At 29.7% G+C, this 19042-nt stretch overlaps 1 protein-coding gene across 1 annotated transcript in view; it reads left to right on the top strand.

Moving 5' to 3' along the window:
* The window catches only part of LOC123293021 (protein turtle-like), a 434897-nt gene that overhangs the window by 229737 nt on the left and 186118 nt on the right, over positions 1-19042 (top strand). The window contains exon 6 of the mRNA XM_044873737.1: positions 6489-6619. Within this exon, the coding sequence (XP_044729672.1) occupies positions 6489-6619 (131 nt within the window). The remainder of the gene's footprint in view (positions 1-6488; positions 6620-19042) is intronic.

The following is a 19042-nucleotide window of genomic DNA, read 5'->3' as shown; positions in this document are numbered from 1 at the left end:
ATTCTAAAAATGTAGTTTGTATAAGTAGATATTGCAACAGATTTGAAAAGACCTACCTGAGAACATAGTTTCTCCGTTTTGGCACTTTTTGCGCCGTGTTAAGACACATTGTCATTGTCATTGTCATTGTCATGGATTACATTACATCTGAACATTATAGGCAAGTTTTTGGAAGCCACACACATATTAGACATTGGTATGCATTTCGATATCACATATAATAAGGGGTATCGAATGAATCTACCAGTTAGTTTAACTCTGGGATAATTCATTATCAAAATAGATATTGATAACCGTAGGAACTTAAGATAGTACGAGTAACAAGGCAATTTTAGATTTAGAGTTGAAATTATTTGTACCTTATTTTCAACTTTGATGATGAATGTGTTTCAACCTCATGAATGCAGACGAAAAATTAAATGAATCGATAACTACCTTGGTTTTCGAAATATCGAAATAAATTATTGAACAAAATTTTCCATTTTTCAATCTTTTGAAAATTACTCCAGATATTGAAAAATTTTATTCTTATTTTTCGTCTTAAATTGTCAATTTATAACATAATTCACTATCAAAATCGAAAAAAATAATTTTTTTTAAATTTGTGTCTCCATTACCGTGCTGATATATCGTTAATTAGTCGGGCACAACGATTTTTGTTTTTAAAAATTTATTGAGTTTTTAACTTTAATTAAAATATTTTTTTTTTTATAATTTCCATAGATTAGGTTTTGAAGAAAATTCAAAACTCTCTACAATCAATTCCATAGATTAGTTTGGGAAAATTTATAAAACTTCATGCGCTCGTATTTATTCCCATGCGCTCGTACTTCCTTAAACCTTCAAATATTACAAAACTTCATATATTTTCCATCCATAAAGCAATTAATAAGAATCATAGAATTTATACTTTTTTATGGACGATCTAAAATTCGAACTTCTATCGTATAAGTATAATAAATAGAACTATCAAAACCTTTTTTCTAATTAGATTAAAAATATTTTCCTTATCAATAAAAACAGTTTACTATCTACTAATAATACTGTCAAGTTTAAAATGACTGATGATAGGTATTATTTACGCCTTAAATTTTGAAGAAATACCGAACATTTATAAAATATGTATAATTTTCATAAATGTCAGTGATATTTAAACTTTATTTTATTATATTTAAATTACAAATTCTCGACTATAAAAAGTATAAAATGTCCACATATGTGTGTGTTAGTTGAATTGAATGATAGGTTACGTTATTTTATTATAGAATGATTCAGAAATACAGAAATGATGTCAGGGATTTCAGACAGTATCACGAGAATTTTGAGTAATCTAAGCTAAACAGCTCTTTGTTTCTAGGAAAAGTCAAAACCCAAATTTGTTTTTCTTTGTTAACGTTGTCCTCGTATTCTGATGTCGCATTAACTAAATATCATCATATTTTGCTCGTATTGCAACTCTTGTTACCTACGTGGTCATGTACTAAAAAAGGATGTTCAGGAGTTACTTAGTTATGTCTGAGTTATTATATTTTTGGTTTTGATAGGGCACTTAATAGGGAATATTCATGAAATTTAAGTTTGTTTCAAATGTTTTTCTTCCGTAACTTTAATGACTGGACATTTCAACTGAACCATTATTTTAGTAATTATTATCTTTTTAATTACTTAAAAATAGTACAAATTCAGTGAGCGCTTTTAAAAATTTCATCCTAAAACGGAAATTCAAATTTTTATACGGACGTGACATCATAGTACGGGCTTGTCAAATTTGTTGACATACTATTCTACGGCCTTCTATTAGAAAACTTAATAATATCGAGTGTAAATTCTGTGTTGTAAAGTCATTTTTTTAAAGTGTAAATTATACATTGAACTGTCAACAATTGACATATCACGTACTTATACGTCAATAGAGAGCGCCAAAAATATCTCAAAATTATGATGTATTTTAAATATTTTTTACACTTAAATACAGCATTTTTAAGCAGTATTTATAATTTTTACTTTGTCATAACGGTGTAAACAATGAATTAAAAATATAAAAAAAAAATACATTAATATTCCCTATTACGTGTTTTGGCAGTAGTTGATGATAATGAATTTCGCATAGTGTTTAATCACTGAGCTTTACAATGGTTCCCTCTTATACGCTAGAGATTTATTGGCCACTGATATTGTATGTTTTTCGTTTTTATTAAGCAACTTAAGGAAACAAAAGAACCGGAAATTTTGAGAATTATTTTTACATCTACTATAATGAAAGATAAAAATAGCCTTAGCTCAGAGAATGGTAAATATTACAAATTCTCATCTCTAAAGTTCAATTTATTTTAAGTACTGTGAAGTTTTTGTGCTTATATTTATTATTACTTTTGAATCATCCCAATATCCGACAACAAACTATTTCTTTTCTTAAAGTTAAGAGTATTACCAAGTTAATGGGGATTTATGGATTGTTTTTTGATCGACTGGTAGATGATGGATCATGCTTCATAGCTTCTAATTAGTTAGGCAGCAAGTCATAATTCAGTGTCATGATAGATAGATTCATAAAAACTGGCGAACTGGCTTTGCAAGTTGCTGCTGAATGGAAGGTATTGTGGTATTGTAAGACAAATATAGCCGGATTGCGATCGTGGACAAAGATCCTTTACAAAGTCGTTGTGGCTATTGCAGGACACTGGCTAGTCGACCGGCACTTCGAACGAATTGACCAACTAGTGCATCACGATTATTGCAGCAGTTGCAATAGTGGAGATGAACATGAAATGATATCTTTAAAGACATCTTCGACCCAAAATGTCTTGACATCAAAACATTCTTGTTGTTTTTAAAATGATTCAAATGGTTCATGGAGTACTGGTTGAGGATGGGCCAAACCTCTTTTCAGTACCCCAACGGTCTAAGTGTGTTCTACCCCAGAACGACCACTTTTACCTATCTAGCCTACGCACTGGCTTCAACCCGTGTCTTCCTGTAAATATAAATACCTATGTAACTATCTACTAAATTACGTAGACTTGTAAAGTGACTCATCCATTAATTTTCACTAGTAATTTCACATATGGGGATGATATAATGCAATCGTAATTAATCATAATAATAACTCATACATACATTCATACATACGTACACACTAACATACAACAAGCGTTCAGAGAAGAACTCTTCTCTGTCTATACATCGGTAGGTAATACAGAACACACATAGAAAAGGATATGATGGTTTTGTTGTTTACTAAATAAACAATGAAAAGATCTTATTAAATATTATGTGAGGTAACATGAAAGTGGTCTACAGCATACGTATGTAATGTTATTTTAGATATACAAAGTGGAGTGTAAATGGATATACAGTTTGTATAATATAAATATTATCAAAGATAATAAATGAGAACTCTAGGATATTTCGAAATAAATTTCGATTTTGGCCCCAATATCCTAGATAGACATAAGAGTAATTACGATTAGCTAATTCATACTCATGATGACTACTTGGTTGTCGAAATACGTATTTATAAAATACAAAAAACTGATCTAGGACATTGGAGCAAAAATCGAAATTTAGTTTGTATAATAGTACCAGTTTCAGAATTAAATAAGTCGTTTATTCGTAACGCGGTTTGGTTTTGTCGATTATTAAATCAGAATATGGATTTACGGATTATCATTACTGTGGGACTGGGCGGGTTTGCGGAAATAATCGGCTTCAATTTACGGTCTACTTATATTTACAAGGTTTAATTTACTTTCATCTGTTCATTGTTTGTAGATCTTAAGTTTAATTTGATCTATTTCTGATTGAGTTAGAATATTACATGCGAATGTAAATCAGATATTAATACATTTTTATGGTATTAATGGCCTGATTTTCCCATTGGTCCTACCATATTTGATATACAAACTTTGAACATGAATTTGACCCCCCTTTAAAACATCGAATTAACTCGTTATTTGGCATACTTATCAAGGGCCAATGACAATACAATAATTTAAATTTATTGATTATCCCGAGAACGATTTTCAGGATTAACGGTTTCTATATCTGAAAATATATACATTTACTTGCGCTCACACCATATTTATACTGAATTAAATATTAATAAATAAATAATACTCTAAAAAACTAAAAAAAACAAAATAAGACATCGATTAAAAAAACTAAAAAAACACTATTTTGTAACTAGCTGAACTAAAAAGGTAGAAAGTCATTTCTTAAAATTCAAAAACATCATTTTATCGTAAAAAAGCGTGGGATGCTTTTTAAGATATTTTATAATGACTTTACTTTTACCAATATCTGTCTATAAAATATTTACCATAATTGAAAGTTAGCAACCCAGGCTTTTTTGCGATAAAATGATTTTTTTGAAATGATTTTTTACCTTTTAGTTCAGCTAATTACAAATGCGTGTTTTTTAAAACTTTGGTGTATATTTGGTTTTCTGTGTACTAACGTTATTTCTTCAAATATACCAGTCCAATCATTTTGAAAATTTAACGAATCGATAGAACCAAAAAATATAACAATTCAATAACCAATAATAAGGAAAGTCATAACTGGCATTACTTTATAGGCGCTTACGCCGCTCTCTGTATATGAAGATATAAATAGTGGTATACAGGTGTATAAAATTCTATTTTCACACATACTTTTATAAATAACGTACAAATATGGTAGCACAAGCAGCTTTGAGATTATTATAAAAGCAAGGGTTGAAAATAATGTTATTAAAAACGTATATATATACGAAAAAAGTTTGTTCTTGGATGGCGCAGTGAATATTTTTTATACTTTTTTTGTGTACTTTGTAAGATAAACGGCTCTTAAAGGAATACTTTTATGCCTGTATATATAGACTAGATAAAAGGATATTATTAGTTTAGTCCAAAATTCCTGCACACATGATTATATCTGTATTTCAATTAATCCATTTCCACAAATACAACTTAAACACGCCTGTCCGTTAACAAACAAAAACGACTCAGCAAACACGATGATATATTCGTGAGTTTTTGAAATAAATAAGGGAAAGTGGTATATAATAATCCCTCGTTGTTTTAAGTGAACTATTAAAGCCATCTCGTATATTGATTGATAGATGGCTTCCACGTTATCAAATTAATCGTTCAACAAAGACTTATGGCAAAGACATAGTGTACATCATTTTATCTATAAGCTACTTTGTATTTTATGGCAGAAATATTAATTTTACTGCTTATGATCTATGGCAAGGCTAATTTAAACGTAAAATTCCTTTTATTGTGTTAGTTTTCGTCGGGTGGTTGTTTTACTCTTAGCCTCTGTTGATTTTTAATAATATTATAACACATTTTCATAATAATAATAAATACGTCGTTACGGGTAAAATGGTCCCCTTTATATACGGTAAAATGATCTCTATTTTGTGTATAAATTTTTAATAGATAAAATGAACCCACATCATGCGGCGGGTCTTGAATGTGATAATATAGATGATCTTACCGTTGATTTTTTTTCATACTAATTGTTAATGCAATGTAAAAGAACAGTTAATATTTTATGTGAAGTGTTTGGTAAAAAATGCAATGGGATCTTTTTAACCACATGGTAAAATGTGGGTACGTGGACCTACCAGGTCCAGGTTGAATAGTTCTACAAATTTGAACAGATCCAAAGTAATTGACATGCCAATATTGTAACACTTGAATAAAGAAACCAAAAATATGTTGACGTTGTACAAATGTCGAATAGTTTGGCTATAAATTACATTTTTCTTAGGAGGATCAATATAGGCCACCTAAAAAAAAAATTTATTTTTCCCATTTATACTTCACTTACTTATAGCAAGTATTACCTATACCTGTTGTAAGCAATGGTGAATTCATTAAATTGATAGATCCATAAATAAATTGATGTATACTCTGCGTCAACAAAATCTGCACAAGTTGTAAATCACCAAATTGTTATGACGTGTATATCACATGTATATCACCAAATATATTTTAGAAAAAAAATATGGCACCTTTTTTACATTTGCACTGTGCAGATTTTGTGACGCATAGTGTACATCATTTTATGTACTTGCAACTAAACCTTCTCAAAATTGAACGTTACATATTTATTTAACTGGAATTTTTCAATATTCAGCTTATAAATAAACAGAAATATCTAAAGTTTTTACTTTTCTTGAAAAAATTTTTTTTTAGGTTATTCGAAAACAAAGCCATATTTGCAATCACTCTTCAGCCGACCTGCATTCTGATAAAATTCCCTTATTTCAATACAAATACTGCCTATAGTTTTTATAATAGAAAACACATTTTTCAACCAGGAAATTCCTGTAAATAATATATAAAATACATAAATATTTGTCGAAAAAATTAAATTGATATTTAAGAAAAATTTCTTAGATATATATTTTTTGTTATATTCTAAATAAATCCATATAAGACGTAGAATTTATTTTTAAATATTTTTCAATTTGTATTTATTTTAATATTTTTCAGATACACCTGAAGCGAAGATAATCTTAGGAACAAATTTAAATCCTGATAATATACGTGAAGGAACAGATGTTTATTTTGATTGCCTCATCAATGCTCATCCCAATGTCTATAAAGTCGAATGGAGGCATAACGTAAGTAAAGAAACAATTTTTATTTTTATATTATAAGCTTTAATATTTTTTTTTTGTATATTTTATAATAGAAAATCGATTTAGTTAAGATTTTTGGCACAAATATTATTAAATCTTTTTTGATGTTTTTTTATTACTTGTATTATAAATTTATTGAGAAAGCACAATTGGCAATTAACTTCAATTTTTAAGAACTATAGTCTTAAAAGCTCGTAAAGTATGGTAAATGTCCAACAGTAATTTGCAGCGATTGATTATGATAATTAATTCCAGCATTTCCAGAATATTCGCTTTTGCTTTTTTAAATAAAGTTCATTAAAGCACAGCTTTTTTAAGGGTGTGTTTGCAAAGTCTATTAGAATAACCAGGGTAAATATCACGACGATACAAACATGTTGGAAATACTTCAAAAATATATACACTAGTCGCCTTCGCAAATTTTCTAAATTTGAAATAATTACAAAAAGAAATTTAACTTTTAAAGATACTTTCTGCTGCCATCTTTGGCGAAATGGCAAAATGGCGGTATTCTCAAGATTGTAAAATGATGCAAGACCCTAGGAACCAAGGTATTGCTTAATCCTAAAGGATGGACTGATGCATCGCTGAGCTGATTTAGTTTTGCACAGCTTTTATTCCAGACTTCTCTTCAGAAAAAATTCAAATTATTTTCAAGGAGGAAAAAATCTGTATTATGCCTTGAAGTAGATATTTGGCTCTAATTACTTACAGTTGAAGATAGGATATAGTAGTAGGGGAGCCCAAGAGAGGATTTGTGGGGTTCCTTGGACCTTCTTTAGTACTTCCACCAAATATTCGCCATAAATATGGGAAGGCCCGCGTAAGGCAGACGTTCAGATTAGTAAAAACAAAATTGCGATAGGTGAATTAATTCGAGAGCGTCAGATTAATATATGGTGGGTTAATTACATGCTAAAAAATGTAAATTTCAATAATATGAAAAAATTTTGATCACGCTCGAGTTTCTACGAGTAACAAACTTTGCAAGCCTACCAGTTCTTTGCGTCTCGCTTAAATCGTCAGATTATTGGAATGGACATTTTTAGCATGTAACTAACTGTAATATCGCAGTTTCGTTTTTACTAATCTGATAATCGATTAGAAACTAATATAAAAGAACAGTTGAATTTTATGGAAATGATAGCGGAAAATTACGAAAATTGGACAAACACAAGAATAAAAACAAGTGCAGGAATACTATTAAAAAAACTATGACACGAAGTGAACGCTAAGGTATCAATGCTGATTTATTCATGCATTCATGGAACAATGTACGAAATTCTTTAGGAAACAAGATGTGTGTTCTATGTGTTGGGCTAGAATCTGGACAACATTTACTTATGACGCGCGTCTCCCCTTATTAAGGGCTGATATCTGGTGGAGGTACTAAGGAAGGTCCAAGAAACCCCCCCCCCCCATATTTAATCTGACGCGCTCGAGTTACTACAAAAATCCCCTCTTGGGCTCCCTTACTATAGCTGATATTCGATATGGGTGAAACTACGGATATGGTTTGAACGGATATGCTCAAAAAAACGAAAAAAAGTTCCATTAAGCGATAAAATACTTGAAAAACTATTTCAAAAAACATATTCCTCTATTTCCGCAATCACAAAAAAACATTCCTCACAAAAATATGGCACATTAAAAAAATGCAAATTATATAATAAAACAAGTAAAAGCAAACAATTGACTGAGTTGATTGTTGAAATACCATGTATAGACAGTGTTAATGAAGCAATCGTTTGTTTTTTGATGACATGAAAGTATAAAAAGATATTCACTTTTAAATAGACACATACATAACTGATATTCCCATATTAATACATAGTATAAAATTTGTACTTAATTAGCTCCCTCGTGGGTAAACAGTGATGTTTACAAAAAAATGTTTAAAACAAAAGTTGTATATTTTTTGATAAGGCACTTTTTTTATATTTAAACTTTTGTTCTATCTCTAAAGGTTTACAAGATGGATCCTACGGACCTAAGACACAATTGACCTATATTGCTCATTTACGAACTCGACCACATTTTTTACGTCCTGAGTACGCTATAAAAATTTTAGCTTGATATCTCTTTTCGTTTTTGAGTTATCGTGTTGGCAGACAGACGGGCAGACGGACAGACAACTGGGAATGGACTAATTAGATGATTCTATGAACACCTATACTAAAATTTTTTTCGTAGCATCAATATTTTTAAGCGTTAAAAACTTGGGACTAAACTTAATATACTATGTATATTTCATATATACATGGTATAAAAAGACGACGAAAAATCAGTAACAACGCAATGAAAAATATAATACAAAATAGATTAATATACTGAAATATATATTTTCTTCGGCTCTCTCTCTCTATCTCTCTCTGAGTTTTTATAGATTTTTACTTAAGTTTTCATTTTCGAGTATACATTTAAAACAATTTTAAAAAAATTTAACTGTGCTATAAATGTGCACAATATGAAAAATATCTATAACTTTTTATGATACATAAAGGCTATAAGAAAATTTTATGATTTTTTCCTATATAAAATCATAATTTGAAACTCTATGATTATAATTTCCAGACATCATTTACAAAGGATTTGATTGATAATGAGCCCACAAATCCAGTAGACTCGATTAAATATAACCCATTCAAAAATTTTTGCATAACTGTGCCATAAATTAAGGTGACATTGTATTTACTTGAAAATTCTTTATTTATTCTTCCAAATCAATTTCATCCCCCTCATAGTAATCCCCTCCCGATGCAATGCACTTATACCAACGGATTTTCCAATCTTCGAAACACTGGTTGTAGTCACTTTCCGGGATTGCCTTCAGTTCCGTCTTCGCTGCGGCTTGAATCTCCTTGAACGGTGTCCCCGAAACGGTCTTTTTAGCTTGCTGAACAGCCAGAAGTCGCACGGCGCCAGATCAGGTGAATACGGTGGTTGCGGAACGATATGGGTTGAGTTTTTGACGAAATGATCACGAATTATGAGTGCAGTATGGGGTGGTGCATTATCGTGGTGTAAAAACCATGAATTGTCTTTCCACAATTCCGACCTTCTTAGGCGGATAGCGTTACGCAAATGACGCATAGCGTTCAAATAATATCCCTTGTTGACTGTTTGGCCGCTTTTTTCCGATTTGTTCCCCAGAAATTCATTTATAGTTCAAATAAATTCATTTTCATTGTCTCTTTTTGAAAAAGACACAAGAAAGAGGAGCCGATAGCTCAATCATAAGGGATAATCTTCATGTCGAATTGGCCATATTACCCATAAAAATGCAATTCTAGACAATATTTGAAAATGAAATTAAAATTGATTAAAAAACGAAGAAATTATAAATAAGCAATCAAAGATTGTACATCTTCTTTTAGCAAAACAAAGTTTTATATGTAATCTCTATGGCGATACCCACGTATGACGTCACTACTGGGTATCTTCCTCTTTGTTTAATTAGGAATTTTAAACGTTTATATCTTGTATACTAGTAAAGATTTTTAAAAACCAACTTCACCTTTCTATTCGCGAAGCGAAAATTTTTCATCTGAAGTGATAAAAAAATTATGTGCAATCCACTATTTAGATCGTTTGACATATCCCTAAGTTTTGGTTCATTCGATATTTGTGTCCACATTGATTTCAAGTAATTACTTAATTTCAATAATATTTGTCTAATAATTAACTAAACTGGATCTTATTTTTACTTTATGTTAACTTCCCAGAGGAAGTTAATGTAATCGGGTCGATTTTGAAAATCTCAAGTTTTGTATATTTCAATGCGATGTCTGTGTGCGTCTGTGTGTGTGTATGTATGTGCGTATGTTCGTTCGGATTCTTTCGCCTCGATTATCTCGCGAACCATTTATGGCATTAACATGTGACTGGGCTTATTCGACGCGTAATCGCGTATTTAAGAACCGAAAGAGATTTTCGGCAGAATTAGTTGAGCCGTTTTAATGGTAATAAAACAACTGGAAAAAACTGAATTAACAGAATCTGAATAGTGAATAAAACACATTTATCTATTCATTTATCTATGGAAATAATGATCGTTCCAGCAAAAACTGCAGTACATGTCCGAAGAATAATCTATAAAGGCAAACAAGACCGCTAAATTTTTAATGTCTTTTCCTCTTTGGGAAGTTAGTCGTGTGGACTACAGGGATCGCAATCACACGACTTCAGTATCACAGCGACTATGTACGGCCAATTTTTTTTAATTGCATATGATAACAGAAACCAATTGATAGTAGAAAATCTATAATCACCAGAGAATTTTAAATGTTTATAGTTGTTACCAGGAAATGATTGTTACAGCCTCTCAGTTGTGTTATTATACTTCGAAAAGGGAATACGGTTTTTTTTCTACTTTTATAAAAGCTAGATCATGTAACTAACAATCACTAGAGAAAAGTTATTTTTGGAATAATTATGAAAACAACCAAGGTAAAAGCAATCAAAAGTTTGCTTGTATCTCTTTCTGACAAAAGAGAATTCAACATGGAGTTCTTATGGCAAACATAGTATACGACGTCAAATACTATGTCGTAATTTTAATTTCACTTTTTGTCATATCTTACGGCAGGCATCTGTATATTTTGGTAAGAAAATTGGCAAATATCGAAGTCATCGAAATAAGGAAATAAGGAAATATCGAAGTCATCGATATTCGCCACGACATCTGAATATTTCATTCAAATGTTGATTTTTATATAATATCATATTTCGAATGAGATAGATGGATAAATGCCTTGTGAATATATATTTTAAACGTTGTATTGAATAAGTAAGACAAAGAGGGTAAAATTATTCAAAAATGTATGTAGTACCGGAGCTGCGACCCGACAAATTTTGAAATGTGTTGCTTGCCGGACTTAAGATAATTCATTAAAATAACCGATACCCCTTAAAACTCATACCATTGAGCATGGTTCGTAAAACACGTAACCTACAAATTGTCGTCCGGTAGACAATGGTAGAAAATTTTTAGAAGGTAATAAGAGAATTTCTCATGTTTAAAGTTCGGGCCATTCGTTCAAACTTCGAACAGGCGTCACCTTAAAACTACTACTAGGACTTTTATTTGTTCAAGTCAGGTGATATATTACTTACTTTTTTATACTATTTTTCGCCAGGAGCCAGAATTGGCTAAGATTCAACAAAAGAAACCGTCGTATACAGCAAACCTTTCGAATAAGTGTAGAAAGATTAGCCTATTTTTTGAGTTGTAGCATATTTTAGTACGTACCATTTTTGAAGAAATATTGTAAAACAGTTTTTGTATTTTTGTTGCTGTTTTGTCTCATTCCAGTTTGCATAAAACTAATTAAGTTATCGCTGAAAATCTAATACGAACGAGGATATCTCAAAACGAACCAAAAGTCCAGTAGGCAGTAAAATAAACTGTTAATTAAAAATCTATCAAATCCATCGAAAAATACCCTAAATCACTGTTACCGCAGCCCCAGTACTATTTCAGATATATATCGTAAACGAATGCAAAATACAATATTGCTCATAACAATATGATTCACATATCAATATAGATTTAATAACTATGTCGATATAAAATATTATAAGAATATAAATGTATTTATTTTTGTAAATTTCAATTTTTTTATGTTCTAATAAAATAATATTAATATTTGAATAAGAAATGAAATAATGAATGTTTTTTTGATACATCTATAATACTCGTATACCTACCTACACAACAATTTCAAGTTAAATATTTTACGAATTTTGTATGAATTTTTAATTATTTTGCTAAATAAATTGAAATCAGTGTTGACTTTAGAGTGTTTTTGACCAACTACAAACAAAAAAAGGGGAGGTTATCAATTCGACTTTATTTTTTTATTTTTGTTACCTCAAAACTTTCGACTTTATGAACCGATTTTGATGATTCTTCATCTATTTGAAAGCTGGTGCTTCCCTTGCGATCATTTCATTTTGGCCCAGTTCTGACACCGGCATAAATAAGAAAACCATAACCAATTTCGATGCTTCTTCTTTTAGTGACAAATTAGTTAGTGTTCTTCAGATTCACTAAAAATCACAAAATAAAAATAAAAACTTTTGACGACTTCAAAAGAAAAAACTTTTCCAAAACCAATTAATATGCACTAAAAAGTAAAAAATAAACAATAATATAATGTAGTTAAAATTATTGTTGCTTTTGGAGTCGGTGTCAACCAAGCTAATGCAACAAACTGTTCTGTCAGAGTTGTTTCCAAGACTGACACCGACTCCAAAAATAACAATAATTTTAACTACATTATATTTTCATTATTTTAATTTGTTTTGGAAAAGTTTGTATTTCGAAGTCGGTTTTCTTTTTGTTAAGAGTTTTATTTTTATTTTGCATAAATATACATTATTTAATTAATGGATTTGATATCTATTGGGAAAATCATTTTTCAATGCGATAACCAATAACTTAAAATAGAACTACTATAACAGGCCTAAACTGGATTTCGGCAATCCTTGAATGAATAGAATGATAAACTTTTTTTTTTTAAAGGCTAGCTTTTTTAATGGTGTGGTCATTTTATGGACTTTTAACCTGGTTAGTAAAATGAAAAAAAAATGTATTATATTTCCTACTAAAAAATTTAAAAATAAAATAAAAATAAAAAATACTCTTAAAACAAAAGCAAGAACCCTTGGTTAATCTAAGTTAAAGGTCTAATAGTTAGTAAAATAAAAAGGCTTAATAGTTAGTAAATAATTCAAAAAACTAAAAAAACTTCTTTTTCTTTTTCTCTTCTTTTTTTACTAAAAACTGCAGAATAAACATTTTTATTGAGAATGAATTTTTGGGCGTGATAATGAATAATTTTTTGAACGTTTTAGTGTGTTTCGCTTCCTACTGATATCTAGTATACGATTTAGAGCGAAAAGTACCTTCAAATATCAAATGGGTACAACTTTTGCATATTTTGCAAAAAACATAAAAATTGGGTTAATGTCACGATAAAATTGTTAGTTTTTGAGTTATCGCCTAAAATTCTGGTATTTTATTTCGCAGCAATCCTATAATGATACCTGCAAAAAAAGTCATTTTTCATTATCTAAAAAGATATACATTTATCAGGTATTAATTACCCTAAATAATTTATTGACCTGAAATAAAGTTTATTACGGTGCTGGATAAAAAGTATTTTTTTAGGAGTATAATAAATATGCAAATTGATAAACAATCATTATATTGTAATGTAGTTTGATTGAGTTTACTGTTTTCAGTATAAATTTACATTTTTGCTATAAAAACATAGTTAATATATTTTTACACTGTACATTATGTTATAGAAATGAATTTTGATTTTAAGTATACAGAAAAAAAAAACTGGCTTTTGTAGGATGCGCGACTTGATTTCTGTCTATCTAACTAAAAATACATTATTATTACTTGTTTTGTTTACTTTAATCATGTATACGATATTTATTTACATCAAAGTCTCTCGATTATAATTGACGATTTTAATATGATACATACATCGTAAACTTTTTTCAATTCTCTTTAATTAAAATTACATTATTTTATTACAAAAAAATATTAAAATTATAGTTATTCTAAAATTAAAAAAAAAATGTGTTTTTTAATTTATTAAAATAGGCCTGACAATTATAAAAAATGATCCAAATTCAGTTTCCTATGTTTGAAACTCAATAAATTGGAATGCTGTAAATACCTTCTCGAAAAAAGATATGAATAGTTTAACTAACGCTCCACGCTCAAATTTTTCATTTATCCAAGAGAAATACAAATTATGTAAATGCAAATTGTGTATAGATTGCCAGGGGACGATTTTGTAAATGCAAATTTTGCATAGATTGTCAAAGCTTAAATTTTTTCAAAATGAAAAATTCTTTGGCCTTTTTTGATCAGTTTTAAGCAAAAATGTACTCTTGTCTTTTTTTTCTAGATGCTTAGTTTTCTTGAAAAATTAAAAGTGCAATAGTCGATTTTAAGAAAAAAGTGCGTTATTTTTTCAAACCCTGACGGAATTCGCTTAGCTCCTGCGCTTAGAATTTTCACCAATAAAAAAGACATACGCGTGGTAAACGCTGCAGATCTGAAATCATCTTTTTCGTGTCGATGCCTGAGCTTATACATAAAATATACTTATAGTAAAATTAAAACCTAAATACTTATACAGAATGTTCGATTTACATGTAGGCATATAAATATTACGAGTATGACAGAGTACATGCGTTAAGCAATGCATCTAAGTCAGAGGTATTGTAGGTGTTATATGAAATTGCAAAAGTGACTTGTATCGTTGTTTATCTGTTGTAGGTCATCTATTCAACTAAGAAACTCCCACTCTCCAACCGTCTTACAACTATCTCAACGCATATCGAAGCCTCAACACATGTATATAATATTTCTCACTAAATTGCATTGCTTAACGCATGTATTCTGTCATACTCGTGATATTTATATGCTTAAATGTAAATTGAACATTCTATATAATAGTTAATGAGTTAATATTATAGCTTTTAAACATATGATAGTTGCATTTCGCCAATCATAAACTGGCTAATACATTCCTATTCTATTATCACGAGAATAAACGTCGTTTAAAAGTACAAAAAACACAATTATAAATAATTTTGAAGCATAATTTTATTATTTTCAAATTTTAATTCTCTTAAATGTCGCTTAGATTTGTTTTCTTAAATATGAAATAAAATCGTTGATTTTTTTTTTTGTGAATTATTAAATACTAAAATAAAAGATAACATTAAAATCAATAGAATATCAATAAAAATATTAAACACGCAAATAAGAATTTAAATTATAACTCAATAAGAAAAAATGAACAAAATAAAAGAAAAATAGCGAAAATGTAAATCAAAAAACGAGAAATCTTTTATAAATTATATTATACATTCAAAAACGGTAAAAACACAAAACAGAACACAACATTGAAAAAACTTTACCATATACAAAGTGGTTTAAATAAAGAAGTAAAACATGAATTTAAAATTCTACAATTCTATTTTAGTATCGTTTGAATCAACCTCTTTTTCGACGTTTATAAAGCTTTGCTTATATAGATTGGATTTATGTCAAGCAAGTTCCTTTTGGAGGGTATCAATTAACGACACCCTCTCGCAATTATATGTTGAAAACCACGTATTTTCTCGATTTTTAATTAGTAACGAACCTCCAAAGATCTCTTAAATTGAGCTGAAGTATTGAAAATTTGGTAAAAAATTGACTCCGTGTTGATAAATTGTCTTATAGAAGTACTGGCTCCCCGAAACCATCTTGCAGCCCGTTTATGTAAAAATTTAATTTTTTCACTAACAATAAAAATTAACATTTTAATAGAAAGCAAAGCATTAAATAGTAAGAAGCATGTCATAAGGAAAGGGGGTATGACCTTGTAATAGAGCTTTACTGCTCACGAGTTTGTATATGCAGGGTGTTACAAAAGCACGTATAAAGCCTTTCCACCACAACGAATTCTGTACAAAAATTGTGTGTAAAAAGTACAAAGTACTCTTGTTTTCAATCTCAGCTTAGTTTAGTTGCTATTTCACAGGCGTACGAAAAATAATTAACAAGTGAAATTTACAAAATTTAGAAAACCCCCGACAAATTTTTCGGGTATGGAACTCTTAACTCGCACTTGAAACATATCTAAGAACACTCGTCATGAAATTACCATTTTCCTTAAAGCCTTTTCCAGTTTTGAGACGATTTTGAAGTTCTTCTCAAATTTTTTAGTTTTTTCGGGTATAGAATCCTAAGCTAGCACTTGAAACATAGCTAAAAACACTCTCCATTAAATTACCTTTGAAACGAAACAAACAAAATCGGTTCAGCCGTTTAATCATTACGATGCCACAGACAGGCAGGCAGGCAGACAGACACATATATAGCAGTCAAGCTTATAACTAGTGTCCGACTGTAGCTGGAATTTCTACCGAAACCGAATTTTCGGTATCTCCCTCAATTTCGGCCGAAACCGGAGCTGATACTTTTTTAGACATGTTAAATATGGATTGTCTACTGAAATTTGGGTAATTTTTTACACTTATTCAGACAGTTAACACAACAACAAGATCACACAGAATTAAATCATAGCGATCACAATTAAATCAGGCGGTTATTTCAATGTTAAAATTAATAAAACTAAATTCAAGATCGCATACACAACACAACACATAAAGTATCAACAAAATTACACCGGACTGGCCCGCAAACTCAGCAGACACGAACTAAGTCAAAGTTAGCCGAACGACGCGCGATAGTTCACGCACGCAGAGTTTTGGTGTGACTGAAAGTTCGGCAGATTGTCTGCCGAAACCGAAACTGATGCCGAAACTAGATTTTTTGGCCAAAACTGGCCGACACCGAAACCAAACCTTCGGTCGGACACTACTTATGACACCCCTTTTTTAGCCCGAGGGTTAAAAATGTTTGTTCAAATTCAGTCAAATTTGAAAATTTAGACTATCCAAAACTATAATGTCCCGGAAAAATAAGCACCTGACAAAAACTTCGAAATCGAAATGAAACTTTTTTAACACTTCACGTTCGGTTCAATCAGATATTTTCTGCCACTTTGTGCATAGCAAAGCATACAAAGCACATGTAAAGTAATGCAGTCTTTTAGATAATATATCAATGTATATACAGACAAGTACTGTCAATATTTTTTCCTTAAATTTTTCTTTGTCGAATAATGTTATTATACATATACTATACATATCTATGGGTGTATAGATATACACCGTGTTCTGTTATTAACTGCAGAAACCTAACTTTTCAAAATAAGCTCATCAAGAGCAACAAAAAAACTCTTTTCCAAATTTCGATCTGAGCCTTAATTTGGGAGCTACAGGTATAACAAAAATTGATAAATTTGATTATTCATTGGCTGTCATTCGTAAACCAGTAGCCAATAATAATCAGAAGATATTAGTAAATTTTTTTAAAATAATATTCAACTGAGGTAGGGATTTTTAGAAATGAAGTGATTTGATTCGATTATATTATTTTGTAAAAACATTAAATTATTGTACTTAAACAAACAAACTATGTCTCAATGGGTGTGGTTTGTTTGCTTAGGTCCAATGATAAATTGTTTACTTATAATTATTATTATTTTCTCAGAATAATAAAAAACAAAAAATTTATAAAATATTAAATTGTCCCACTTTTTATAATTTAAATATTTTTATTCTATTATTCTGAGAAAAATAATAATAATTATAAGTAAACAATTTATCATTGGACCTAAGCAAACAAACCACACCCATTGAGACATAGTTTGTTTGTTTAAGTACAATAATTTAATGTTTTTGCAAAATAATATAATCGAATCAAATCACTTCATTTCTAAAAATCCCTACCTCAGTTGAATATTATTTTAAAAAAATTTACTAATATCTTCTGATTATTATTGGCTACTGGTTTACGAATGACAGCCAATGAATAATCAAATTTATCAATTTTTGTTATACCTGTAGCTCCCAAATTAAGGCTCAGATCGAAATTTGGAAAAGAGTTTTTTTGTTGCTCTTGATGAGCTTATTTTGAAAAGTTAGGTTTCTGCAGTTAATAACAGAACACGGTGTATATATTTTTCTCGTTTTTCGATCATGATTTACGATGAGGGTTGATTATTACGCGAAGAGTTCACGGTACAAAAAAAAAAAAAAAAAAAAAAATGAAATAATATAATATAAAATAAAAATGAAAAAGTAAGGAATAATACGATTTAACAGCAGAAACCAAACCAAATATCTATACTTTTTTACAAAATAATATTTATTTCAAATCATAAATTTGTCTGGTCAATTCACAGTATGAAGAAATATTTCTGTACCAATGTTCTATTACTTCTAATATAGTTTATAGAACAAATACCTATATTGCAGTAACTTTATACATTACAGTCGGCATCAAATGTTTTTAAAGTACACTAAATTTGCTACAATAAGGGGTCTAGAATCGTCATTGAAGACCAAATAGTTTCCGAGAAAAAACTGTGCAAAATTTATCATTTTTTTCTAATTTTTTGCAATATTTAAGTAGTATTTCAAACTACTCCAGCGGAAAGTAGTTTCACTTTCTTCCGACGTACTCTGCTAGTGTTGTTTAGGGTCAAAATTCATTCAAAACGACATAATATTGCAAAAAATTGCGAGGTAAGATAAAATGATAAACTTTGAAAGGATTTATCTCGGAAACAATTGGGTTTACAGAGACGCTTCTAGTCTCATATTGTAACAAATTTAGTCTTAGTTTAAAAACATGGAAAAGGTACTTCTAAAACTACCCGTTTAGGGTTATAATTGCCAAAATAAAAAAAAAGCTATTTTCACGGGTTTTTTTTCGATTTTTGACAAATTTGCGTTCAGCGCTCGAGGTCACAAACT

This window comes from Chrysoperla carnea, chromosome 2 (assembly GCF_905475395.1).
Source record: "Chrysoperla carnea chromosome 2, inChrCarn1.1, whole genome shotgun sequence".
Lineage (NCBI taxonomy): Eukaryota > Metazoa > Arthropoda > Insecta > Neuroptera > Chrysopidae > Chrysoperla > Chrysoperla carnea.
Note: the sequence above shows the minus strand (reverse complement) of the source record. Positions and strands in the feature narration are given on the sequence as shown.